Raw genomic sequence first — 27,361 nt, forward strand, 5'->3', positions numbered from 1 at the left:
CTCAAAAAAAATGCATCGGGACCAGACAGGCTTCAGGTTAAGAAGTCCCAGTTGGTTTCCTTTTTGAAAAGCAACCGGAGTAGTTCGCCTTGCTAACAAACTAAGGAAGAACAGGCACCGATGGGTCCACCGGAGGGAGAAAGACGGACGGAGCCCAGCAGCCCCCCACTGCGCACCATGCCCGCAGGCCCGGCCGAGGGGGGCCTTCCCGGGCGAGGAGGGGTGCCCGCACGAGCCCACCGCCAACCCCACGCATCACGCAGAGATCAGAGAGCAGACGGGGATGGCTGCTCTCGCCTCGCCACTGCGGGCTATCTCGGAGGGCCTGGGCGCAGCACCCGGCAGGAACAAGAAATAAAACCAAAGGCACCGAAAAGAAGATGGCAGAACCGACTGGTTGGGACAACGTGATCGTCTCCACAGAAAACCCGCAAGAAGCAAGCAGTGGCGCCAGAGCTCGGGAGCGAAGCAGCGGACACAAGGGCACACGCTCGCAACAATCCACCCACAACGGCATGGAGAAAAAGGGTGGCGGGTTAGGAGTCAGACACAAGAAATACTTAGTAACAAATACCGCAAGTTCCATCTGAGAGCAGTGCAGCGAAGCCCGCCCACGGCTGAGGAGGGGGAACGAAACAATGAAACATCTAAACAGGCGCCCGGACGCATCGACACGTTGTGTTCGGTGGTGTAGGTGCCGAACGTCACCTAACCCCACAGCGCAATGCTCCTCCAAGCGCCAGCAGGGTCTTCGGGCAGAAGGTGAGAAGCGGACGCTCAGATTTGCACGGAAATGCCAAGGGTGGGGCTCGCCAACCCGCGTCTGGAGAGGAACACGACCGAGGGGCGAGCCCGGCCAGCCAGCCGCCCCGCACGCAGGCCACGGCACCGAGGGGGCTCACGCGTGTCCGGCTAAGCGAGGGCAGCCAGACGCAGGCCCCTCCGCATGGTGTGCCTTCCACCATGACGACGTCCTGGGAACGGCGGGGGGACGGGGACAGGAAACGCCCGTGGTCCCCAGGTGCCGGAGCTCGGGAGGCACCACCAGCGCACCAGGTCTTGACCGTGGTGGCGCCCACGGCCGCCAGCACGCGCCGGGGCTCATGGGACGGCACACCTGAGGAGCAGACAGCTCTCGGCCCTGGCCGGGCGGCTGGGCGGGCTGGAGTGTCGCCCCCACATGCCAAGGCTGCAGGTCCGATCTCCGGGTGGACGCACGAGAACCCGCCGACGGAGGCCTGAACCAGGGCAAAGACAAACCCATGGTTTTCTCTCCCCGCCCCCCACACTCTGTCTACAATCAAGTTAAAAAATTTTTCAAGAGGAAACACTTCAGTGATCGAAACTGAGGCCTCCGCAAACCCCAACCCAAACCAGAAACCGGAGAGATGGTGGATACAACCAAAGGGACACATGGGAGCAGGTGAACCCGCTGGTGGAGAGACCGGGTGACGCAGGAACAGGACAGACACTGCACCGGGACCCGGTCTGGGGGAGCCCTTCAACCCCGCCCCAGGCGGGAGTCAGCCCCGTGGCCCCGTGTGGACACCAGCCCCCACCCTGCCCCCATCTAGCCCTGCTGACCGCAGGCCCGGGTCCCCGGGGTGGGGTGAAGCTCCCCGCTGTCTGGGACTGGCCCGCTGGTCCCTGCCCGCTGCCCACAGGAGGTCTGTCTCCCCCCCAGGCCACGGCCTCCCCCGTGTGCCTTCCCCGGGGGACCGAGGGCTGCATGCTGCCCCCCCCCCCAGTGTGCTGTGTGTCTGTCTCCCTGTCACACCGGCGGGCACACAGGAGCTACTCAGGACACAGGTGCCGGAGGAGCCCACGGCCAGCTCCGGGCCGGACCTCCCGGCCGGGACCCAACGCTGCAGCGGGCAGTCCAGTCCCGGGCTGAGCCTGGCGCCACACGGCCAAGGGGCCCACTGAGGCCCCTTCTGACGGCCCTTGACCGGCCCCGTGCAGAGAGAGCTGACTTCAGCAGCCCTCAGACTGGGTCCCCACCCTGTACTTGACCTTGGGAGGTGTTTCCCAGGCTCCACGGGTGCCCAGCCCCCAGCTCCCCCCTGCCCCCCCCCCCCCCCCCCCCCCTCGGAGCTGCTGAGCAGGGAGTTTGCAGAGTTCTGACCCTTCTGGGGCCTCTCAAGTGTGTTGGCTGCTTCCGCCCTCCGCCCGGCCCCCGCCTCTAACGCCCCCGCCCCGTGATCTGGGGGGAGGGGGCCAGTGGGGTGACAGAGAGGGCACCCACGTGGAGAAAACCCAACCATGCACCACGGGCCCCTCCCCTGCAGAGACCACCCAGCCCTGTGACCACAGGGGTCCCGTCCCTGGTGGGGCCCTGCTGCCGGGGGGTCAGCCGGGGGAGAGGGACAGGGGCCCTGAGAAATGACGGCCGAGCCCCCGCCAGACGGGTGTGGAGGGGCGAGCCGGCGGGGGTCAGACAGAGGGGGGCCGCGCGGGGAAGGTGGGGCTGGTGGGGCTGCTGGTCACAGACCCCCAGCCCCTGGCCCCATGCTGGGTGCTGGAGTGCAGGGACACAGCCCCCCGGGCCAGAATAGGACCTGCCGTGGTGGTCACTGGCCTCCCTCGGGGCCCAGCTCTCCCGACACTGGGGTTCTCTCCGACTCTTCCCACATGTGCCAGGCACATGCCTGCTCAGGGTCTCGGTAGGTGTGGCCCCCACCCCCGCCAGGAACGCCCCCCGCACCCCAAAACATCTGCAGGATTCAGTCCGTCACTGTCACTTGGAGACCTGGTCACCTGCTTGGCGAGGCTACCATGAGCCCCCCCTGTGGCAGGTACGGCCTGCCCCCACGTCACTCAGTTTCCCAGGCAACCTGGGGCGCGGGGGTCCGAGGCTCACAGAAGGGGAAGATGGGAAAAGCCCAGTGTCCGTGGGCAGCCCCTGTGGGTGGGCGGGCTGGTGGTGACACTGAGCGAGGAGACACGGAGGACCCGGGAGACACTGAAAGGGGTGACAGTCACAGGACGAGAGCACTCGCCTTGCACAACACCCAGGCAGCCAGAGAGAGAGAGAGAGCGAGCGCCCACTGGGCAGAAAACCTGCCCGAGACGAGGGCAACACGCACAGAGTTCCGGACGCCCGCACGGGCCGGGACACCAGACGGGTGCGTGCACGCCCACGGGCTCCGCGTGCCCTTCCAGGCGGAGGGCTCCCACGGGGCCGAGAGGTCAGGCTTCGCTGTGTCCCCCCCACCCCCCAGAAGCACGCTCCGCCCACAAAGACACAGATGGGCGAGAAGTGACAGAAGGAGCGAGACCGCAGCCGACACTAAGGAAGTCGGAGCCGGGCGCCCGCGCTAACGCCCGGTGAAGCCGACCTCGGAGCAAAGAGACAGGCCGGAGAGACACAGAGGGGCATGTGCGAGAAAGGCCACTCTGCAACAACGAAAGGGCCGGTCGACCAGACGGCCCCGCAGCCCCAAGCTGCACCACAGTGGAGAGAAGAGCTTCAAAGTGCACGGAGCGAGCGAACGCCGCCGGGACTGCGGGGAGAAGTGGAGCCACAGTTGTGGCTGGAGGCTGACGCTCCGATTGGACAACCGGACGGGCGATCGGTGAGGGTCCAGGCGGCCGGACTGGCGGTCAGGGACGGTCCCTCCGACCGCCCGTGCACACCTACAGCTCTCTGGCTCCCGAAGATGGGCCAGAGGCCGGGCCGTAAACACAGGTCTCAGTGCGCCCTAAAGGAACCCAATGGTATTGATCATTTCCTCTGACAGAATGAATGAATGAGTAAGTAATAGCAGGCGCCGGATCGGGCACGAAGAGGTGACCCTGCCGGTGTCCGCAGATGTGACCGTCACCGGGAAAACACCGCGTCCACCTACTGGAAACACTGCTGGCTCTTCAGAGGGGGTTGAAGAGATTCCGGGGACGAGAGAAGCCCCTCGAAGTGATCACGGTCCTAAGTCCAGCACGGAAGGGCCAAGAATCAAAGTTAACCGAGAACTACCTCGGGCCACGGCGTCCAAGCGGGAACACGCCATCCCAGCACAAACGCGGTGCAAGATCGTCACACTGAGAACCGCAGAACGTCCCCGGCAGGAGTCTCAGGTCCCGTGAACAGGGGTGCAGCGCCCATGGGTCAGAGCGTGGGTGTGGCTGAGCGGGGAGTCCCCCCCTACCCAATCCTGGGGTCCAGAGCGATGCCCAGCAGACGCCGCCGGCCTCCTGCGTGAGGACGGGCCCGCAGCTTCTACGGCCGACGCACCGACGCTGCAGATCCGGACGCGCCACGGCAACGCGGAGGAGAACGGCGCCGGGCGACTCAGTTCGAGAATTCTCAGAGCTGCAGCGACCAGGGCAGCGTGATGTCAGCAGAGAGATGGATGGATGGGCCCACGGGTGTGGGTAAGGGGCGGAAAGCAGGCCCACGTGTGCCTGAAGAACCGAGCACTCGGGGAGGAGTCGGGGTGGGACAGCAGGCAAAGGACACACTTCCCAACACGCGGCACTGGGGCCGCTGGACACGCACACCAAAAAGCCCGCAGACCTCAGAGAGCATCGGCACGGCGAACGTTCACCCTGTGTGGCCGTGTCAAAGGGGCACCCACGCTTTTGGCCCAAGCGTTCAGGAAAAAAAACCTCTTTTAATTTTTAAATTCGATTACTTATTTATATTTAGATACTTGTGTGTTTTTGTACGAGGACTTTTAGCACTTAGTTTTTGAACATGTTATGGTGCAAGAAATTTTATGTGACGGGTAATTCCCAAACCCCCGGACAGATACGGGTGTTTCAGGCACTGCTCAGGTGTAACGTGCATCCCTACTTTCCCCTCAAGAATCTGGGCCCCCGAGTGCGCAGGATACACGGCAAAGCACGGCGGTGGCCGGGTCTCCCCGGGAACGCCGCAGCGGGGACTCCCGGAAGGACACTCGGGAGGAAACCTCTGTGGTCGCACGTGCGGAAAGGTTTCCGAAACCTGACATAACGAGCACGAAATGCGTAAACAAGGAAACAGCAATAAACTTGGCCCCATTGAAATGGCGGCTTTAAAAGCCGCCGGTGAAGGAGGGGGGAGGAGAGCCACACGCCCGCCGGGGGAAATGTCTGTGGGACACGCGCCCGTGTGTGCGGGACACGGCGCTTCCACGGCCGGAGAAGAGACCAGCAGCTCGGAACGGGCAGGAGGCCGGGGGGGCCGCTTCATTCCCCCCAGGAGTGGAGGTGGCCGAGCACGGGAAGGGGCTTTGTCTGGAGGGAATGGTGGTCCGGGCGCGACGAGACCCCCGCTGGCGGGCCGGATGAGAAGCTCCCTGCAGGCTGAGGTGGGGGGCTGAGCCATGTACCCCCCCACCGTGCCCGCACCCCAACCCGGCGGCTCCATCTCTGGTTACTGACCTGGAGCTGAACCATCACAATGTCTGAAAACGGGGGCAAAAAGAGGGGGGTGTGCCGGGGGAGAGGTGGAGGAGGAGACCACCCCGACACCTGGCCGTGTCGTCGGGGCGAGACCTGGAAGCCACACAGGCGCCTGCGGGCCCAGACAGAGCCCCTGCCTGGCAGGGACGGGGCAGCAGGGCGCCCTGGGCCCTCACCTTATACCGTGCGGCTGCGCGGCTTGGGAACAGGCAGTGCCGTGGGAGCCAGTGGGCCTGGCCTCCCATCCTGGGTGCTGGCAGCCATGCCCCGGCTGGTCTCGGGGCCCTGGGACCCCCACTGGCCATCGTGACATCTCCCCAGGACGCACAGACCCAACACCAAGCACAAACTGAGGGCCACTCCCTCCCTTTCTCCGGGAGGCCCAGCTGAAACCCTGAAGGCCCCGGGAGCACCTGCAGGGCGGAGGAGCGGGAGGATGGGCACCCCGCTTCCCGGGCAGGGACCAGGCGGACATGCGCCGCGGGCCAGGTCCCCTCTGCGGTGCCAGGTGGGGCTGGCGGTCCCCCCACGGGCCCCGAGGACGCTGCCTGCCGGCCAGGACCGTCCACCGGACGCGCCGGTCACACAGGATCGGGTTGCATGTTTTTGGGGAAAGTTTGAGACATTTTCCACAGCCCCCTCTCGCTCCTGCCCCCCCCCGCCCCCCGGTTCTCGCTCCGCACGGGCTTGATCGATAGGACAGTTCTGGCGGCGATAACGCGGGGCCGGCGGGGGCTGCACAGAGGGCGTCTTTGTTGCAGCGGCGCGGCCCCGCGGCCCCCCACCCCCGGGGCCCGGTGGCCCCGGGAAGGTTCCGGTTACAGCCGAGGATTCCCGTTGTCACGGCCCGCTCCCCGCCCGGCGCAGACCCCGCACAGAGGAATGGCAGCTGTCCCCTCCCGAGCAGCTGCCCCCGGGCCAGGAACGCAGCCAGCCCGAGCCCTGCACCCCGCCCCCCACCCCCGGCACACACACACTGGTCGGGGGGCCCCAGTGGGGCGTCAGCTCCGTCCTTGCTGGGGCGCGTCCCAGCCCCCCGCCTGGGACCCCGCAGAGGTCCTCGTGAGCCTCGGGCCCACGGCCTTCTCCCGCTCGGACACCCTCGGCGGCCAGAAAAGTGACCTTTTTCCCCGGTGGGGACCGGGGCACTGGTCCCCCGAGGCCCAGAAGGGAGACCGGGCTGAGAGGCCGAGGTGGCAGAAACCGAGACATGCACACGTGACAAACACACATGACAAGCACAGACGGTGCGGACACCGGGGCGGCCACAGCACGGAACGGCGGGGCAGACTGCCCTCCATGTCGGGGCCTGGGGGCCCAGTGCAGTGAGCGGGGGCGTGGGACCAGCGGCCCCGCTGTGGGGGCCCTGGAGGTGGCTCAGGCTGTGTCCACAGAGTCACCCGGCACGGGGCAGGGGGGGTCTCACAAGGCGGCAGGGGGTCTGCAGGGCGGCAGAGTCACCCCGGCAGCCGCTCCAGCTCTGTTCACAGGCACTCGCAGGGACCTTGGGCTGACCCAGCCCACTCGGGGCTGTGGGGGCTGCCTGCGTCCCCCCTCCCACCCAGCGTGGGACGCACGGCCCCACCAGACACACACATCCATCCCTCCCGCCCCTCCTGGTCCCGGAGGCCGGCGTCCCTCCACCCTGTTTTCCTCGGATCGGCACCGGGCGGGGCCTCGGGCCTCGGAGCAGGAGGCTCCTGGAGCCCCACAGGCGGAGCCCCCAAGTCCCCGCGTGTCCCCCCCCCTCCCCTCCTCGACAGGCAGCGGCAGGCGGGCTGCCAGGGCTCACAGCTCCTCAGCTTTTGGGGTTTCTGCCCAAACGGCCAGGCTCCGGTTTGCACGTGGAAGCTGGCTGCCACGTGGAGGGCCAGCCCGGCTGCGGCCTAGTGGAACACACGTGTGCACGTACACGCAGCGTGCCACGGCTTCCAGCTCCCGGGCGCGGGGCCTGGGTGCAGCCAGGAAGCCCGTCTCTGCTCCCCAGAGCCCACTCCCGTTGGTGCTCGGGCCCCGGCCCAGAGTCTGTGCTTTATGCATGTTTGCTGGCTGAGCAGGGGTGGGGGGCAGGGGTGGGGGACCCTGACCAGGGGTGGGGGGCAGTGTGTGCACCAAGGCAGGACGTCAGAGGCCCCCTGGGGGGGTGGCTCCCGTGTGCCAGGGAAGGGGGTCTCCCCAGAACACCCTGGGGCCCCAAGGTGGCCGCAGGGGGTGCCACGAGGCACACAGGAAGGCGTCGCCGGGGCAGCCGGGTGGGAGCGGTCCCCCTCAGACTCGAAGGAGTGCACAGAGCCGAGGGGAAGGCCAGGAGAGCCCTCCCAGCAAGAGGCCACAGAGAAAATAAGACCCTGGGGGGGGGGGGTTTCCTGAGGAAAAACCAGGGCCACCATGGGCGCCCGGACCCGGGGTGGAAGAGCCTGGAGCTCCGTCTCACTCCTTCCAGCCGGAGCAGAACACGGCAGGGGTGTGGCCACTGCGGCCCCGAGCTCAGCACGGGGCCCCCTCCTGGCATGCGAGGGTGTGGGAGCCCCCGGGTCTGCAGGGGCCCGCTGAGCAGGAGCTGGGGTGGGGCCGAGCACGGAGCCGGACCTTGCTCCTCAGAGATGGGGACCAGCGCGGGGCCTGTTGAGGGGGCCGCGGAGTCCTCATTTTGCAGCTGAGAAGCGGGGGCCCAGAGACCTGGAGGGGGTCCCTCTGTGCTGGGAAGGGGGGCGCCCGGCGGGCGGGAAGGCCGGTCACCACGGTGGTGGCCGAGGGAGCCTCGGCAGTGAGGGAGGGAGCCACCGTGGTGACGTCACCCCCCCCCCCTGGGCCCCCGGGCCTCGGCTCACGGGGCTGCAGCCACGGGCACGGCCCGCCAGAGCCACCGTTACCTGCGCTGGCCCACGCCTCGGGGCCCGTCTCTTTGTGTGGGACGTGGAAACGCCGAGAGCCGAGTTTCAGAGAAGCAAGCAGCCTCTGGCCTGGCCGGGGAGGGTCTCTTTGTGTCGAAAGTGGGGGGATTCTGCCCCGGCACCAGTTTTAGGGGGACACAGGAGAGCCCCCAAACCCAGAACTCCTTTCATAAGGCACACCCAGAGCCTCGGGTGCAGAGTGTGGACACACACACTCACACATGCGTGTGCACAGGCAGGCTCACACGTACACACACACACACACACACAGAGACACACACGCCCATGGGCCGGGGGGAGGCTCGCTCCGGGCTCGGGGACCCTCCAGCAGCCCCCCTTCCAGCGGCCCCAGAAAGGGGGCCTCTTGCCTGGGAAACCACAAACAAAGCTGGGATGGAGGACGTGCCTGCTAACAGGCCCCGGGCAGACCCCACAGCAGAGATGAGATTCCAGCAAAATGGCTTTTTCAGGCCCCCCAAATATCCCTGCTTCAGCAGAACGCTTAATCCCTCCTCGGCCGCCTGGGGCTTCCTCGCCCCGGCCGAGATAACAGCTTTCTGGCACCAGAAAGCAGAGCTTAGGAAAAAAAAGAGGAAGAAATATGGGCTCTCTGGGAAAACACAGCTTGGAGTGCATTTTTTTCCACCATCGAAACCTCGTGCTGCTCTCTCGGAGCCCGTGCACGGAGCCCACCCTCGGCCCCTCCTGGCTCCGGGGCTGTGGTCGGGCTCCCGCGCCCTGGGCCCCCGGCCAGCGGCGCTTTCATTTCTCTGACAACAGCGCCACCTGCTGTCCCGCAGCCCGGCGGGCTCTGCGCCTGGGACTGGGGGGCTGCAAACTCTGCTCCCTGAGCTCTCGCCCCCCACCCTGTCCACTGCCTCTGCCGGGGGTCCGAACCCTCCCCCCATCCCGCAGACGGATGCCTCCCCAGAAAGCCCCCAGATTCCCCCTGTACCAAGAGCCCTGGCGCTGTGAGCTGTGGGGTGGGGGGACCCTGCCAGTCCGGGCCCCCTCCCAGAACTTCCTTGCATCCCCCTTCCCTTCCCTTCCCTTAGCAGGGCGCCCCCTCTTCCAAGAAGCCCTCAGCACCCCTGAGATGTGTCCCACCCCCAGACCCCCTTCCCCTCACACCTCCTTCCCTAGCCAGTCCTGACCTAACTCACATCTACCCCTGGGGGTGGTCCCCCGGCTGCCCTGTCTCCACTGTCCTCCCAGTGTCCCCCAGCCCCTCGGCCATGACCCCCGGCCAGACACAGCCAGCTCAAGAGCTGGGCAGGCCTTGGACACCCAGCAAGACCTTTGGAGGGTATATCTGAGGCCATCCTGCCCACCACCCCCATTTTACAGGCGGGGAAACTGAGGCCTGAGACCCTACAGCAACTTGGGGTGTGCCGTGGGGGCAGCTCTGGGCACAGGGACTCAAAGGAGGGGGCTCCAGCCCCAGGGAGCCCCCCACTGGGCAGGCGGGCGAGTCCAGCCTGGCCTGCCTCTCGGCGAGTGGGGTGGAGCCGGGGACGGAGCCCACCACAGAGCCCCAGCACGCACGGGGCAGAGAGGATGGGGGGCGAGGGGAGGGCAGCTCGGGGTGGGGGGCGCCGCGGCAGGGCCGGCCGGGCTGGGCCGGGAGCTGGCCGGGAAGCCGGTCCCGTAGCATGCCAGAGCGCGGAGGGAAGGCCCGAGGCAGCGGGGAGTGCCGGGGTCAGCGAGAGTGCACCCAAGAGGAGGGGGGACGGGGTCTGAGGGCGGGTGGGCGGACGTGGGGGCCTGCGGGGGCCCGGGGAGGCCAAGTCCATCCTCAGCGCCACAGGGAGCTTCTGGAATGTTCAGGCGCTGGAAAGCAAGCCCCCTCCCCGGGCTGTGGCCGCTGCATGGAGTGGCTGCCCGGTGGGACGAGGGTGGCCAGGAGGGGGCGGACAAGGGACCCTGGGGGACAAGGGGGACAAGGGGGACAGCCCCACGAATCTGCCCTCGGAGGGGCGGACCGGAAGGTGGGACCACGGTGGGAACGGGCTCTGTGCTCTGGGCACACCCGTCCCACATCCCAGTGACAGAGGGTGTCCCACATCCCAGAGGGAGAGGGTGCAGGACGCCCAGCCCTCCGCCGGCCCAGCCCCACCCATGCTGGGTCCCCGCCCTCTGCTGGGGGCAGTGCGCACCCGCAGTTCAGAGATTGGCCACCAGATGGCAGGCGTGCCTCAGAAATGTCAGGAGTGAGCGGGCAGCACCAGGGAGGGAAGGTGGTCAGGGGGCAAAGGGCAGGGAACTTCGGGATGGGGGTGGGCAGCCGGGTTAGGACCAGAGCCCTCAGCCCCCTCCCCCTGCTCCGGCCACACTGCGCCCTGAGACTGGACAGTGAGCTCTGTCTGAACGGGAGAAGCCTGGACCAGGGAGGGTGCTGCTCCTGCCCCGTCCAGAGTGCAGGGCGGGGGCTGCTGCGGGGTGACCCCCAGCCCCTCGGTGAGATTTCCAGCAGAGTGTCGCACGTGAGGGTGCCAGGGCACGGCAGGGACAGTAGGTGCCTGGTCTCGGCCACCTGGCCCTCTGGGGTTTCGCCGCGGCTGCCCCAGGAAACCCAGAATGGACGAGGGGCCGGCCCAGCACTGGTCACAGGTCCCCGTCCCCTCCTGGGCCTGGGGCCCACAGCGCTGGCCCTCGGGAGGAGGGCAGGCTCAGAGGAGCTGCCCAGCAGGCCCAGCGGATCTCCCTGGCGGCCCCTTCGGCCTCCGTCACCGCCTGGATCGGTCACTCAGTGGCCGAGGCTGGGAGGGTGGGACCCGAGGGGCAGCTCGCAGGGCGGACGCGCCATGTGGGGCCCAGGCCAGGGGCCCCCATCACCGTGATGACCCGAAGAACCAGGGACACCGCCCTTTCCCGTCTCTCCTCACCCGGCTCCTCCCCTGCGGTCTGGCAGGGGGCAGGGGGCCGGCCGGGGCAAGGGCCGTCCCCACCGGAAATAGACACAGGACCCGTGAGGGTGCCTTGCCCCTGCCCGCCGCTCACCGGCAGGGGCGGACGGGGACCAGCGCCCGAGCGCAGGGAGCTGCGGGCCCGGGGCCTCCGCAGAGACGGGGCTGCCGCTCCCGCGGGTCCCCAGGAACAAGGAACAGGGAACAGGGTGGACGCAGGAGTGGCCGCATGATGCTACCCCCTCACTGGCACGGTGGCCGTCCCCCACTCACACGGGAGACCCGACCTAACACAGGACAGTGACGCCCAGACACCAGGGCCTGGGGGTGGGAGCTCCTCCCCGCAAAGCAAGCAGGTCGACGTGGGGACCCCCCACCCGGCCCCATGGAGACAAGAAAGACACGAGTCAGCCCCGGCACGTCAGAACTCCACTGTCACGTGGGACCCAGGGCCTCTGCACCACCCCGGGGCCGGCATGTGCCTTCAGGGGCGGCCGGGAGCTCAGGCCCCACGAAGCCGGAGCCACGGCCGAGCCGAGGCCGAGACCCTGCGCCCAGCGCGCTCACGGCACTGCGTGCGCCTCTGAGTGCTCCGCAGCCCCGGGAGGCCCCGGAGACCGGAGAGAAAACCGCCGCCGACGAGAGCAGGCGGCCCAGGGCCGAAGCCGGCGGCATGGCACTGGCGGCCACCAAAAACCAAATGGCAGGGAGCACAGCGGCAGGAGACCCCGCACGTGACGGCAACCGAGAGTGACCGCATTGCAGCCACTGGTGGACGTGAGCTCCTCAGCCACTGTCCACCCCGCCTGATGGACATGCTTCAAGCGGGGACAGGGCCCCCCACCACTCAGGCACCCCCCTCCCCACGTCCACGCGTCCGACGCCGTCCGTGTGCCCTCCGGGAGCCCGACGGGTTGGGTGTGGCGTCCCTCCGCTCCCAGGGAAGAGCCGGCCGGCGAGACTCGGCATCCCCAGAAGAGCCGGGCGTGGCACCGAACCGCACGGAAGGGAAAAAGGGTCTTGGCGCGCGTGTCATTGAAGCAGGCGGCCCTGGGGCACGAGGTCACTCAGACCAGCGGCCCAGACCAGGGGACCCCAAGTGGGTGCACTGTCCCCTGGACGCGTGGTTCATGGTGAAAGGGCGGCCTCACGCCAGGGGCCTGGGTGGCCCGGAGACCGGGGGACGCGTAAGAGGGGCTGTTCCAAGTGCCACCAGTGATCTGAGGTCACCAGAGGGACCTGTGCAGGTGCCCGGAGACGCCGGCCGAACCCCTCCCGCCCCCGGGGGGTAGACGGGCCCTGACCTGGGCTCCGGGAGCGCAGGAGGGTGGGCACGAAGGCAACTCCCCTTCTCCTGGGGGAGGGGCTCGGGCCTGCCACGGGGCCACGCAGGACGCCAGAGCCCCGCTGACCGGGCCACCAGGCCAGGCAGCCCCGACGTGCCCGGCACCCAGCCACCAGCCGGCTGGAGGTGGGCAGGCGGGGTGTGTGTTGGGGGGGTGCACAACCATACAACCATACATGAGAACTCGCCACACACCCCAGACAGACACTAGACAGCTGGCCCCCACCATTCAGGCAGCCACCTGGGGGTGGGGCCAGCCCCATACCCCACCTTCTGGGCGGCCTCGCAGCCAGGGGCACGGAGGGGCACCTCCGTGAGGTCGTTTGTTCCTGGCACCTGGCTTGGTGTGACCGTGACGTGATCCGCCCTGGCTGCAGGCCCCCGGCTCAGCCAGGCCGGCCCGAGGTCCCGGCCCGAGGTCCCGGGTGCTGTCCGAGGGGCTCACAGCTGGCTGGGCAGGGAGGGGCTTCCAGACGAGGGGCCCAGGCCGGGTGCTGGCAATTTCTCGCCAATACCCCTGCACCCTCCTTGGGGGCCAGGGACCCGGACGCGAGGGTGAGAGCCTCAGAGGGCAGCGGACGGGGCTGTCCAGGTGGCAGGGGTGGGCAGGGGGCGGCTGGGGCTGGGACCACCGCAGGGTCTGTGTACCAGCCTCGGCCCCAGTCAAGGGTCGCCCAGACCTGGGGCCAAAGCGCAGCCTTGGGCGAGTCCCTGCCGACCACGGCCCAGCTCCTCGTGCCCACATCCTCCTGTCCTTCCTTTCTGGCCCAGCTCAGAGGCCCCCTCCTCCAGGCAGCCCTCCCAGACCACCAGCCTCAGGCTGCTCTCCTGCCCCGGGCCTCCTGGTCCAACAGTCACATGCTGGTGAGTCCCAGAGCTGGGCGTGGGGGGGTGGTCCCACCTCCAGTCTGCGGGGTCAAGACAAGCCCACGGGTGCTGGCCAGGGTTGGCAGGCAGGCGGGGGAGCATGGAGAAGCACGCTGCCGTCCACTCCACACGCCCGGGAGGCCGGAGCCCCAGGGCGGCGGCCCGTACGTACCATCCAGAAGAGGGTCCCCGTGGCCAGGGCGACATACTGCTCGATGGTGGACAGCACGCTGAAGATGAGGCAGACCAGGACGATGAGGAAGCTGCAAGACAGGGAGACAGGCGGTCAGCCCGGTGGCCGGCCGGCCCCTCCCCTACAGGCCCCCCAACCCGGCTCCGCCGCCCAGCAAGCAGCTAACGCCCTGGGCCCGTCCACGCGGCGGGAGGGGGGTGACCGTGCCAGCGCACCGCCCGCCTGTCAGTCACGGCGTGAGGGCCACGTGGTGTGGGGCTCCGTCCATGTGCCGTGTCCAGGCGGGAAACACACAGGGACACACGGCAGACCCGCGGCGGTCACCAGGGCCCGTGGGTACTGGCTCTCCTTCTGGGTTGACAAAATCTCTGAGCTTCGGGGGCGGTGACCACCCAGCCCGGGGTGTCCTGAGGACCCCTGACCAGGGAGCCGGTGGGCCCAGGAGGTGTCCACACAGAGGAGGGCCGGGGTCGGCTGGCAGCCCCCTGCCTCAGTTTCCCCGACTCAGGCCAAACTTGTGGGTCGACCCATGGCCTCTTCCTTGGGGGGGAGTGATGGCCAGCTGGACGCAGCGGGAGGGAGGGAGCCCCGGGTCTCCCCAGGCCCAGGACCAGCCACGCCTTGTGCCCCGCCTGGGGGCCGAGCCCCTCACTTGTGGGGTCACGGGATGCGCCCTGGGACCAGCCGCCACCACCATCTCCCCACTGACGCCCCACTCTTCTGAGGCCCCCAAGGTCACACCAAGGAGGGGGCCGTTGCTGAGGCGGGTGCGGGGCTGTGGCGGGGCTGGGGCCCGGGCCCCAGGAAGGGACAGGGAGGGCCCACAGCCAGTCCCCTCCCTGAGCCCTGACTCTCCTCCTCAAGACACCTGTGACGACAGCGAGGGCCACGGGGCGGCCCAGGGTGACCTCTGGGGTCCGGGCCCCTCGCATGCCATCCCTGAGGGGCCCCTTGGCCGTGGGACAGTCTCCAGTCCCAGGTTTGGGGACTTGGACAGGACTGCCTCTTGGGCATCATGCGGCTGTCACCTTGTCCACACACTGGTCCCATCCCAGGGACGCGCCCCACGCCCCACAGCCCCGTCCCCAAGCCTTCCCGCCCCACACCCGGGACAGTGAGGCCCGAGGAAGGGGCTCGTTCGGGACAGGTGTGCGGGTGCTGCTGCCCGGGCTAAACCTGTCCACCCCAGGGGCCACATGCGGCAGCTTCTCCCTCCCCTGTCCCTGCCTCCGGGGCGCCGGCGGGGAGGGCCGGGCTGCAGCCTCTGCACTCGGGCACCGCGGTGGCCCCGCGCCCTGCCAGGCCGTGTCTGTCTCCCCCGAGACCCCAGGTCTCTCGCTGCCAGGGGGCAGTCCGCCCCCGACGACCCCGTGGACACACCTCTGCCCCAGGAGGCCCGAGAAGCTGTCCCCTGGGCCCAGCGACCTTGAGGCTTGGGGGCGCGGGCCAGGGAACCTCCTGGTCACTCAGCTACTCAAACTCCGAGGGCCAGTTCCAGACAGGCCCGGACAACAAGGCGTGCTTCTGTCTGCCCCGGCCTGTGCTAGGTGGGCCCGGGAGCCCCACAGGTGCCCACACAGGGCCCCAGCCTCGGGGGCTCACACCTGGGGGGCGCCTGACCCCCTCCTGCCTCTGCCCTCTGCCCTCCGTCCAGCTGGGGTCCTGGGGCTCCTGCATGAGGCTGTCCCAGATGCCCCAGAGCTGGGAGACAGGGGTCGGGTGGGGGGGAAGCAGGAATCAGACCCATCTCCTGGACACGGCTGGCCAGAGTGGAGAACAGGCCAGCTGACCCCCAGAGATGCCCCCCGGGCCCCGGGGCAGCCTGTCTGACTTCCTGGAGGCACGCGCCGGCAGGAGCAGGCCACTCCCAGAGGCCAGGGCAGCTCTGGCCTGCAGAACAAAGCCCCACTTGTGCCCGGCCACCGAGCCACCTCCGGAGCCGCGCCCGCGAGCGCCAGCCCCGGGGACGTCGGGGACACCAGTTATCGGACATCAGGGCGCCGCCCGCAGCAGCTGGGCGCCCCGGAGCGTGAAGGCCTGGGGCACCCTGCCAGGGCGGCGCTCAGAGGGGACAGCAGCGCGGGGTCACCGGCCTCCTCCCGCCCGGCGCTGGCCCCATCGGTGCCTGTCACAGACTGGGGTGGGCTGGGGGGCCCGGCCGCCAAACCCGGGCCAGGTGGGACCCCCGGGAAAGACGGGGGATGCTCCGTCCTACAGGGCACGTCTCAGGGACACACGGCTTCGCTGCCGGGAACCCCGCACTTCACACATGAAGCAGAGGGGACCGTTCGGGGCGTCCTCAGTGCCCGGCCGTGGGCTCCCCCGGGGGGGCTGTGAGCCAGAATTCCAGGGCACTCAGAGGCCACGCCGGGGCACCTCAGGGGACGCCAGCGCCGCCCCGTCTACTGAACGCACACAACGGGGTGTGAACGGGACGCCCTGCTGGTGCAGAGAGAGGGAGGGCGCGCCCCAAAAGAGGAACCCCAAGGACACCCGGCCGAGTGAAAGCAGCCAGCCACATGGGGCGAGCCCCGCGTGACCCACTCACAGGAAGTCCCCGGAGGAGCCCCAGCCGCGGGCAGTAGGCGGCGGGGCCGGGGCTGGCGAAGGGGTGGGAGCGAGCGTCAGAGGGGGAGAAAGTTCTGGAAAGTTCTGGAGACGGTGGAATGACCGCACGGCAGCGTGAGAGTGTCTAACGCCGCCACGCCCCTAACGTGGTTACGATGGGAAATTGTATGCCTCCTGTGTCTTATCACAATTTTTTAAAAATGTAAAGAAAACTAAGTGAGCGCCACGTGTACGTGCTTTATGGCAGGCTCCAGAAGACGCGGCCGGGGCCGGGGCCGGGGCTGGGGCCGGCGGGGACGAGCCAAGGGCCGGTGAGGCGGAGGCCCGGCGGGTTCCGGAGAGTTTTCATCCCGGACCAGATGCGGGGTGGGGGGGGGGGGGGCGGTTCCCTCTGCACACGAGTGACCCTGGAAGAGCCCCGCCCCACCCCAGACGGCAGCTCAGTGCCCCCCCACCGTGGGCACCCCTGTGACACTGGTCTCCCCGAGGGGTGGCCTCAGGTCCTGCCGGGGCTGTCCCTGCCCCTGTACCCAGCCTGCTGAGAAGGGTTCCGGCGCCTCCCAGGCCTCCGAGGGCCAGGGCTCCCCTGCCACCCCTCTGACCTCTGACCTCCGACCTCCGGCCTGGGCTGCTTCCGCAGCACCAGCCTCATCCCTTTCAGAGGTTCGCTCAGGCCAGGCCGCCCACGCCCGAGGACGGCACAGCCGGCTGTGGGCCTGCTGGCCGAGGTCCCCCGCTCCCGTGGCCACTGTCTCCGGAGGCCCCCTGTGCACCGTCCCATCAGGGACTCCTCAGGAGGCCACACCCCGAGTCTCTGTCGCTGGGCGGGGGCTCTGCGCAGCCCCTCGGGGTCTCAGCTGCCGCTGCTGCTGACAGCGAGCTAGGCTGGGGGCTCGGAGACACAGGGCCCCCCACCTCGTGCTCTGGCTGGGCTCCACGGGCCCCTGTGGGCACCCCCCCCCCCAACTCCTGGTCTCCACCACCCCGGGTCAGAGGAGGTTCCACGGCACATCCTGGCGTCAGGCTGTGGGCGGCTCAACGTGGGCCTCGGCCCCCTGCCACGGGCCGGCACCCAGGGTGCCTCAGACCACGGGGGCGCCCGCCCACGGAGCAGGGACCCACATCTTCCCTCCCTTCAGGCCCCCGTGACGACCCCCCTACCAGGGCCCCCCAGGGCCTGGCAGGTCAGAGGCCCCGGTGTGGCGGGCAGGTGGGGACAAGCCCGCTCCCTGTGCCCTCCGGTCCTCAAGAGGAGCCTGAGATGTGAGCCCGCCCTCGTCCGGGAGAAAGAGGGAAGCTCGGGGAGGGGGGGGTGACCGCACAGGGCCACCCGGCACCAGATGTCAGCAGGGGAGCTGACCCAGGTCCCTCCCACCGTGGCAGGAGACTTGGGCCCAGGGGCCGCCCCGGGGCTGCCCCGGGTCGGGGGGCAGGGCGGGGGGACCAGGCAGGCTCGAGCAGGAAGGCCAAGGGAGCCCCAGCCCTCAGGGTCACGGCTGTCACTGCAGCCACACCGCGTGCACTCACAGGCCTGCCGGCGCAGCGGGGCACCCAGGAGGGGCCCGGGCACCCGGGTGGGCGCTCAGCAGAGGCAGGGCCTCCTGGCAGGGCCCCGGGGCCTGGGGCCGGCCCCACCCCTCAAGGGCAGCTGTGGGCACGGAGCCCGGCTGGAGGCCGCCCCGCGATAAGAGCCCTCCGAGGGTATATTTAGAAGGTGCCAGAGGACCAGCTGAAGTGACCCCACAGGCAGGGGCCCGGTCGGCCTCGGGGCCTCGGGACGCACGGGGCACCTTCCCACGGAGAGGATCCTGCCAGGGGTGGGGTGGGGGGGACCCTGTAGGCATCCCCCCCCCAGGGCCGAGAGCCCTGCCCTCCTTCACGCTGGGCAGCAAGGAAGACCGCAGGCCATGGCGGGCACCCGGCCACCCCGCCCAGGGCCCGAGAAGGAGCAAGGGAGACGAGGCGGCAGGACGCTGACCCCGGCACCGCCGTAGCCGGGACGGCACGGCCCATCAGTGCTGGGAAGACCCGGCTCCAGAAAGCCCCTCCTCACGTCTAGCCCAAGTCTCCCTTGCTGTCGTTTAGTCTCTGCAGAAGGAACCCCCCCCCCAACCTCCCACCTGGAGACTGAGCTGCCCTACAACCCCTGGAGCCTCAGGGTCCCCACTGGGGCGGGAGGACGCACCCAGGGTGCCCCGGCGGCATCCATGCTCAGTGACGGGGCTGCCACCAGATGGGCCTGTGTCCTTCCCCCGGGCCAGCCCCAGCCCCAGCCACTCCACAGGGGAGCAGGGGGCAGCCCCAGGGGCTCAGGGTGGTGCCCCCCAGCTCAGGAGCCCGCCAGGAAGGGGGCCTCTCCGGGGGCAACCGCATGTCAGCTGGACGCCAAGCACACACCCGCAGGCCTGGGGGCAGTGCCGGCCTTGACGTGGCAGGTGGGTGCCCCCCTCTCCCCGGACCCTCCCCCCCCACACACAGCAGGAAGGCCCTCTGCTGGCAAGAGAGGACCCCACAACGGGACAGCCCACGGGGGGGGGGGACCGACCCCCCACAGGGAGGGGGAGCACCGACCCCCACAGCCTCAGCTGGCTGCCTCCACGGGGCCCTTCACCGGGGCACCGCGGTCTCCTCCATGGGGGCTCGGCAGGAGCCCCGGGCCGGAGGGGACTGCCCCAGGGACCCAGCATGGCCAGGGCCCGAGCCCAGGGGAGCGGCACCCCCATGAAGCCTGCGAGAGAGACATCCTTGGGCAGAGCTGGGCCCGAGGCTGCCACGGGGTGTCCCCGGAAGCCCCCAGACAATGGAATGAGGGGAAAGGGGAGGGGCAGGGGTGGGGGATGGAGACAGCCATGGACCCCCCGGCTGCCCCACTGCGGGGATATAGCCTCTGCTGCTGACACCCCCGAGGGACCAGCCAGGCTGCACCCACAGCCGTCCCCTCCCCCTGCCGGCCCGGCATCCCCGCCCCGGGCCAGGGCCAGCCACCAGGGACCACACGTCCCCGACCAGCAGCCCCCGCTGGAAGCCAACCCCCACCTCCCCGGAGGCCAGCGCCCCGGCCCAGTCCCTTCCTCGGGACGGCGGGGTCCACGCCCCGGGCGCGGCACCCCAGGGACCCGAGCTTGCTGCTCCCACCCACCACTGCCTCCGCTCAGCCGTGGGGGCTGCGCCACCGATGCCTGCTGGCAGCGGCTGGGGAGGAACATGGGCGCACCATGCTCCAGAGTCAGCCTGGGGTGGCACGGCCCCTCCAGCGCCACCCCCCCCACCGCCCCGGGAGGCGTCTGCAGGGCCCCCGGGCTGGGCTGGCCGTTCGTGCTGACGGCATGGTCGGAGGGACGGGCGCCGGGAGCCGGGCAGGCGCTCGACACCGGAGCTCCCCTTGTCACCGGGGACAAGACGCAGTCTCGCCCCCTCCAGCCGCCGCTTCTGAAGGCTCGGCGTGTCCAGGAAGTGCCCGCTTCCTCCCTGTCCAGCCGGCCCGGGACAAACAGCCGGGCTTGGGCGCTTCCTCCCCGGTCTGCTTCTGCCGCCACCGCCGGGGTCGGGGCCCCGCCCTGACGATGCAGCCAGGAGGTCTTGCCCGCCGGCCCCCTCGGTGCGGGTGCCCATGGGCCCCGCTCCTCACGGAAACCACCGAGGGCCACACTCAGCCCAGCCTTCTCCCCAGACTGGGAGCCGCCGGCCCGCAGGGAGGAAGTGGCTGATTGTGCCGAGGGCCGGCTGGCCGGGCCTCGGGGTTCCCGTCACGGTCAGGCGCAGGATTGCTCAACGCCGGATGCAATTAGCAGCTTTATTTCGGTCTCAGCATCCTCAGTGCTCCCAGATGGCCGCCGGGCTCCAGCCCCAGAGAGGCAGGTCCGTGCCTGCCCCGGCGCCGCCGGCCAAGCGAGGACGTGGGGACACACCCCACTATCACCTGCCACCAGCCGCCCTACTCCAGGGGACGGTTCCCAGACCCGGGAGGAGCCCGGTTGCAGCTGAGCCAGGTCCCGCCCGCCAGAGGCCCGCTGCGAGGGACGCCTGGGCCGGCCGAGGTCACCCTGGCCCCGTGGGAGTTTTATTAGAGACGGGGCCAGGCGGTGCCCAGCGGCACCCCAAGGGAGCCCTCCTGGGGCACCCCAGGTGCTCAGAATAAAGTGCACAAGCCTCGCCCCGTCTGCAGGCCCGAGGGCCTGCCGCTCACCCCCACCCACAACACGTGCCTGGAGCCACGTTCGGCTCCGGGGACCGGGCAGGCATAGGGGACGGACAGTAACCAGAATGCCGAGGCACTCTCTGCCAGGGACACAGAGAGGGTCTGTCACGGCGAGGGGCGGGGCAGGGGGTAGCGAGTGCCGTAGCGGGTGCCAGGCCGGGTGCCGGGAGTCAGCAGTGACGAGGCCCCAGGAGGGCCAGGCTCGGGGTGCCTTGCAGGCTGAAGGTGGGCACCTCGGGGCTCCAGGCCTCCCAGGACCAGCAGCACGGGCTGGCTGGGATCTGCCAGTCCTCAACCGAGCTCCTGGCTGGGGCCCCGGAGACCCCTGCAGAGGCCAGCCACACCCCTCTCCTGCGTCCACCAGCCAGACAGGCCGGAGGAGAACGCCAGGAACTTCAAACACCAGGAAACCGGAGTGGACTCGGGATGCGTCCACATTGAAGGGGCGTCCATGGCGGGTCCACCCCGAGTCCCCGCTCTGCGGGGGACTCCCACCCAGGGCTGCACCTGCCCACCCCTCCCCTGCCAGCCCTCCCCGATCACGGGGCCGTGGTCTCCTGGCCCAGGGCCTCGGCAGCGGCCCAGGCGGGAACAAACAAGCGGAGGGAAAGGGGAACCAGCTGAGGACGCGGAGCAAACGCAGGGGCCGGAAACACCACCGACACCCCCCGCGCCCAGCAGCGGCGTGGTCCCGTCTCGGACCCCACAGGCGCTGCGTCACTCTGCCCAGAATAGCAGGCACCTCCTCCGAGCAGCCAGCCCGGGGCCCTGGCCTGGGGGGGCCGCCCTGCCCGTGACATGGGCCCCTGCCCGGGCTGCTGCGCCCCCCACACGGCCCGGCCCGGCCAGACGCCAGCCCCTCGTCTGAGCCAAGGGAGCCCCTGCAGCCTTGGACGGGGGACGGGGCATCCTGGAAGCAGAGGTGCCGGACGGGAGCCGGAGAGGAAGCACCGACTGACGCCAAGGGGAAGGGCGTGCCCCGAGGCCCCGAGCCGCACCCCCCCCCCCCCCCGCCCCGAAGTGTTATGCATGATCCTAAGAACTGGAATTGTTTCCTGAGGCAGCGAAGGCAGACCTGCAGAGAGCTGCTGTCTCTGAATCTGTGCTGTGTGCGGCCCGTCCCGTTCACAAACAGAGCTGCTCCCCCAGAGCCTCCCCTGCCCCACAAGCACCCCAGTGTAGACTCGGTGGTTCCCTGGTTTGGAAACTGCTTCTTCACCCTGAACGACACCCCCTCCAGGGAGCCTTCCTGGGTGGCTCAGTCAGGTCCACACACACTTGCCCGGGACTGCGTGCCCCCCTCTGCAAACCGCGCCCCAGCCGGAGCTTTGCTTTCTCGGTGGGTAATTCTGTGACTCCCCCTGAGCCCGCTAGGGCAAGAACAGAGGCAGGGTCTGCAGAACGTGGGCAGGCTCCCGCCTCGCTGGGTGGGGGCTGGGTGGGGGTACAGTTGAGCTTCCCAGAAGGAAGCCTGGTCACCCCTCACAAGACTACCTGCGCACTCCCGCCTTAACCCAGCCCTTCCGTTTCCAGGCATCCACCCTGGGGACCGCGAGAAGGAAACAACACACGTGCCAGGTGACTCACCGGGACGGCATTGACGGTCACCCCAGCGCGGAAACGACCTGTGTGCCGGTAAATGGACTGGCACGGCCGCCCGGTGCGGCTCTGGGCGGCCGCCCGCCCGCCGGCGGAGAAAACAAGGACAAAGGAGCGTTCCCCACCAATGGCACGGGGGACAGGGGGGCTTCCCCACGCAGGAGGGCGGCGTTGGCCCCTGGCCTCACGGAGGAGACACGGGGAGCGCGCTTCGTGCACTGGATTTGGTGACGATTTCTTGGGAAAAGACTCCAAAAGCAGGGGCAGCAAATTTAAAAGTAGATCGACTTGAAGTCATGAAGATAATTGAAAATTTCTGTGCATCAGCATCAGCAACGCGGACAGGCAGCCCACAGCACGGGAGAGAGCACTCACAAACCCCCCTTCCCCCCGGGGCCAGAGCACACAGCGAGCTCCCGGGACTCGGCCACGAAAGCTCAGTGACAGAGTCAGCGAGGCCTGGTTACGTGCCGCCCACAGCCGACTGGCTGTGGCTGGGCGGGCACGCGGGAGGGGTGGGAGGGGCGGGAAGGGGGTGGAGAAGCTGGTCTGCACCCACGGCCACCAGAGGAGAGCCGTGGGCAGCTGTCCACCACGCAGTCAGTGCATACCACGTGTGAGGCCACGAGACAGGTCTTCCCAGATGTGGGAGAATGGACGCCGCCGTGTCAGCCACGTTTGCCGCCCCGGGGGGGGGGGGGGCACGGAACTGGCCATCGGTCACCAGGAGAAAACAGAGATTCATGGACGTGGGGCTCGGACACCAGCAGGCAGAGGAGAAATCGGAAGGGAAATTAAAAGATACCTTGGAACAAATGAAAATGAAAACGCAACACACCGACACTTATGAGACAGAGCAAGGGGGGTCCGAGGGGGGACGTTCACAGGAACAGACACCCCCAGCAAGAAGGAAGGACAACAGCCTCGAGTGAACAGCCTGACTGTGCGCGTCAACGGGACACACCGAGCTCAAGGGCAGACGACAACGAAAACGTAATCAGAGCGGAAATCAATCAGAGCCTGAAAAGACAACGGAAAAGACCCGTGAAACTGAGAGCCGTTGTCGTGGGAGACGAAGAAAACGGATCAGCTTTTGGGCAGATCCCCGACGAGAGACGGGACTCGAACACAGCGACCAGTGAAAAAAGGAGGCCCTGGCTGGCGTAGCTCAGTGGATGGAGCGCGGGCTGCGAACCAAAGTGTCGCAGGTTTGATTCCCAGTCAGGGCACATGCCTGGGTTGCAGGCCATGACCCCCAGCAACCACACATTGATGTTTCCCTCTCTCTCTCTATCTCCCTCCCTCCCCTCTCTAACAATAAATAAAATCTTTTTAAAAAATGAAGGTTAAATACATTAAAAAAAGAAAGAAGATAGAAAGCGGAAACCAGGGTGATCTCGAGAGATGCACGGAGAGCCCGTGGAAACTCCGGCCGTCCCACGGCGGAGACGCTCAGCAAACTGCGTGCAGAGGGCACGCGCACCAACCCACTGGAGGCCACACGTGGCTGGCCCACAGCCGCCGCCCCGCTCGACGGTGAGGGGCAGGTGCAGGGTTCTTCTCTGAGGTCGGGAACGAGGCCAGGATGCCCACTCTCCCCGCGGCCGCCCAACGCAGAGCCGGCGGCCCTGCCAGAGCAGCCAAGCGAGGAAAACACACGAAAGGCACCCAGTGAAAAGGGAGGAAGTTCCACGGATTTCACCTGCAGACGGTCTGGTAATGTAGAAAGGCCTGCGGACTCCTCCAAACACGAGCTGTCAGAGTTAATGCGTGAACTCAGTGAGGACGCAGGACACAGAATCGTATTAAAACAAACAAACTCAGCTGCACCGCCGTAAACCAGCGACTTTCGCCCAATGAGCCATGAGAAGCTCTAACACACGCGATTCCTGACTCGTCAGCCGGGGGCCCTGGCCTCTGGCCCCTCCGAGTCTCGGCTCGGAAGAATGACGGCAGCCCACGGCCGTCCAGCGCGAATGCACCGGAATCACCTCCTCCTGTTCTGTCGGATTGGAAGAAACACGTGTGTTTTCAGCCGCAGAAGGCGAGTGACCAGTGTGGGCGCGCCCCGGGGGGGGAAGGGTGGACCATCGCTGCCGTGCGCCCACAACAAACCATCAGAAGGGGGAATGAAGAAAGTAATCCCACTTACAGAAGCCTGACCACGGGGGGAAAGATGCACCTGCTGAGAGCTGGCACACCTGGATGAAGACATGAAAGGCGCAATGCGTGACTGGGAATGTTCTGGAAGCACTGATCCTGCTGAGAGGGTCGCGCCACCCAGAGCAGCCCACGGATTCAAGGCCACACTGTCGAGACGTCAGCAGCACCTCTCGCCGAGTCTTGGTTTAACCCTGAGACCGGTGAGGCCCTGCGGAAGACCCTGTGCAGCAGAGGGGGTCGGAGGCCGAGGGGCAGAGCTGTAGGGGCACGTGATCCCGGGCCCCGGCCACTCGGCTTTCAGGGGCAGACCCCCGCCTCGAACGCAGGGTCCCGCAGAGGCGTGCGCACCCAGTGCTCACGTGGGCGTGAGTCGCGGCAGCCGGAGGCGGCAGCAGCCCCGGCGCCGAGCTGGGGGTGGCCGGAGAGCATGCAGACCACGGACTGCCACTCGGCCTTGGCAAGGGAGACCGCCCTGCCGCCCACTGCCGCCACACCAGGGCTGAGCCCTGGGGACGCTGTGCTGGGTGACAGGAAGCAGAACGGTGGGGGCCGAGGGCAGGGGGTGAGTGGGCTGCGGGGACAGAGCCCGACGTTTCTTGAGTTTCACAGTCGGGACGAGGAACCTCCTGGACATAGGGGCCAGCCAGAGAGTCGGCGCCGAAGAGCCACATGTCCTCTCCGTGGCTAGGACACAGGAACGCTCTGTCAGCCCGGGATTCCCACCCACTGGGCGCCCACGCCCGCGGCCGGGCAGGAAGCGAAAGTGGCCGTGGTCGCTCCTTCCGTGGGTTACGTGCTGGCCGAGCCGCCGCCGAGCCGAACAGCTGCAGGAGCAGCACTGGGAACTCCCACCGCCCTCCAGCCCACCCCCCAACCCTCCCTGACCCCCCACCCTCGCCCTCGCCCACCCACAGCAGCTCGGGGACGGCGTGCCTGCTCCTGCCAAGTATGCCCACACACACACGTTCCCCTGGCACCAGGACATTCTCTCCACAAGCACAGGACAGCTGCCAAAGCGGGGACCCTTCACGCTGACGGGACGTGGCACCCCGACCCCAGCACACAGCCCGGACCCAGCAGTGGTGGCGTGCCCTTCCCGGAGGGAGCGAGCCCGCCTGCACCGTCCTCCCCGGCCGCGGTCCCTTCCTCCTGAGCTGCTCCTTAGACTTCCTTTACGTTGGCTGACCTTGACAGTTTCCCCCATTGCTTTTCGTGGGGAGAGAAGCATCCATCGGTTGCCTCCCCTAACCGCCGGGACCGGGGACCGAACCTGCGAGACCCTTCAGTTCCGGGACGATGCTCCAACCCACTGAGCCGCCCCGGCGAACGCACTGGCCTTGCCGTTCCTGAAGCACTCGGCTGGTCCCTTCCTGCGTGACCTTCCCTGTGGCCTTTGCTGGTGCTCCTGCACGAGACACTCAGGTCCGTGTCTCCGGCAGGACCACAGGGACACCCCACCCCCGGCGGTCTCACCACTGACCGAGCCGGTGGGGTCAGGTGTCCGTCTATGGGCTTTGTCCCTGGGCAGGGACACTTGGCTTGCAATCGGTCTGTCACACGGGGGGAAGGTGCCTGTTCCTGCGAGGATGTGGCTGCGGCCACCGTGCGCAGGGACACATGGCAGCCACCCTTCTCCACGTGTGACCGCCACTGAGGCCACACAGGTTGGGGAGCCCCGTCCACCCCAGACACACGGCCGTCGGGGTGCCCACGAGGCCTTGATTCCATCACACGTGTGGTCACGCGTGTGGTCACGCCGATGCGCCTGTGGGTGTGTGAGATCGCTGCCCCGTCCCAGTCTCCCTTGCTGCCGGTGTGCGTGTGGGTCTGCGGCCCCTGCTCTGCATCTCTGCGGGGAGGCGGCGCAGGCAGCCTGCCCGTCGAGGGCTGGCGCTGTGCGCAGCCTTGCACATCGGGTCTGTGCTGGGCAGCGCCGGTGTGTGGGGGGGGGAGGGGGCAGGGAGGGAGGAGGAAGGAGGGGCAGGTTCCCCCCCAGCAGGGCCCTGTCTGCAGTACGGCCGGCCCCTGCCTGCGGCCGTGGGACCACAGGGTGGCTGTCGCTCAGCGCAGGTGGGAACTGGAGCCTGGGGCCCGGCTGCCATTGCAGACAGAGGGGGTGCTCCAGGTGGAAGAGGGAGGGACTGGGCCCTGGGAGAGCCTGGGTGCCATGGGACAGGGTTACAGTGGGCAGGGAGGGGCGGCGGAAGGGACTTCATCCAGGGCCTGAGGGGGGGGGGTGTGGGGGGGGCAGGCAGGACGGGGGTGCAGACACGACCCAAACTAGGATCGGTGGGGGAGGGCCCGCAGGTGAGGGCTCTGCCGAGGGGAGGGCCCGGGCCACCCGGCGGCAGCCACCTGGCCCACAGTCACCCCGGGCACGGACACTGGGGACGACAAGCAGGTGCCCAAACAAAAGCCTCGCCGTGTGTTCACAGCGCCGCAGCTCGCGAGAGCCCGGGGGCGGGGGCGGCCGGGGGCCCAGGACGGACGAGTGGACCCTCAGAACAGGGCCAGGTGGGCAGTATCGGCTCAGAGGCAACGAGGTCCAGCCGCCTGCTGCCACCGAAAGGAGCCCGTGTCAGGGTCCCCGCGCTGTGAGGGCCCACGGACATGAATCCTAGACTGGAGACTCGAGAGGCAGAGCGTGGACCCTGGGTGCCCGGGGCGGGTGTGGGGCGTCCTGTCTGTGGGGTATGGGCGCTCGGGAAGGGCTCCGAGCACGCTCCGAGATGGTGACACGGCACATTGTGTGTTGCGTGTGTTTGACGACAGCAAAGCACGTGTGAGGCAAGGCAGACCCCCGCATAGACACATACACACACACACACACACACACACACACACACACACGGGCGGTCCCTGAGTCTGACGCCTGTGCACCGCTCCGCCCCTCACTAGCTGGGTGCCCCGTGCCTCAGTTTCCCGTCTGCGAAGGAGGCTGCTGCAGGCCGGTGGAGAGGCTCCCGCGGGCGAGTCCGAACCAAGCACCGGCCAAGCATCCAGGGTCTGGCCTGCAGGCAGACTAGAGCGGTCCGTCCAGGCCGCCTGCACCCCCTTCTGAGCACCGGACCGGAGCCCGCCGGCTGCGGGAAGCCCCCGAGAACACAGGGCGGCCACCCAGTGCAGCTCCCTCCCCCTGTGCTCCCTCCTGGGCGGGGAAGGGGCCGCGCCGGCCGAGGTGTGGAGGCATAAACATTTCAGAGGGCTCAGCCCGGCTGCCTGCCCTCCCAGGGCCACAGCCCG

The 27,361-nt window shown here is 68.4% G+C and overlaps 1 protein-coding gene across 1 annotated transcript in view; it reads right to left on the minus strand.

The window, feature by feature from the left end:
• Positions 1 to 27,361, minus strand: part of KCNQ1 (potassium voltage-gated channel subfamily Q member 1) — a 212,620-nt gene that overhangs the window by 173,397 nt on the left and 11,862 nt on the right. Inside the window, exon 2 of the mRNA XM_028516267.2 lies at positions 13,570 to 13,660. Within this exon, the coding sequence (XP_028372068.1) occupies positions 13,570 to 13,660 (91 nt within the window). The remainder of the gene's footprint in view (positions 1 to 13,569; positions 13,661 to 27,361) is intronic.

The sequence above is a fragment of the Phyllostomus discolor genome, chromosome 6, assembly GCF_004126475.2.
Source record: "Phyllostomus discolor isolate MPI-MPIP mPhyDis1 chromosome 6, mPhyDis1.pri.v3, whole genome shotgun sequence".
Lineage (NCBI taxonomy): Eukaryota > Metazoa > Chordata > Mammalia > Chiroptera > Phyllostomidae > Phyllostomus > Phyllostomus discolor.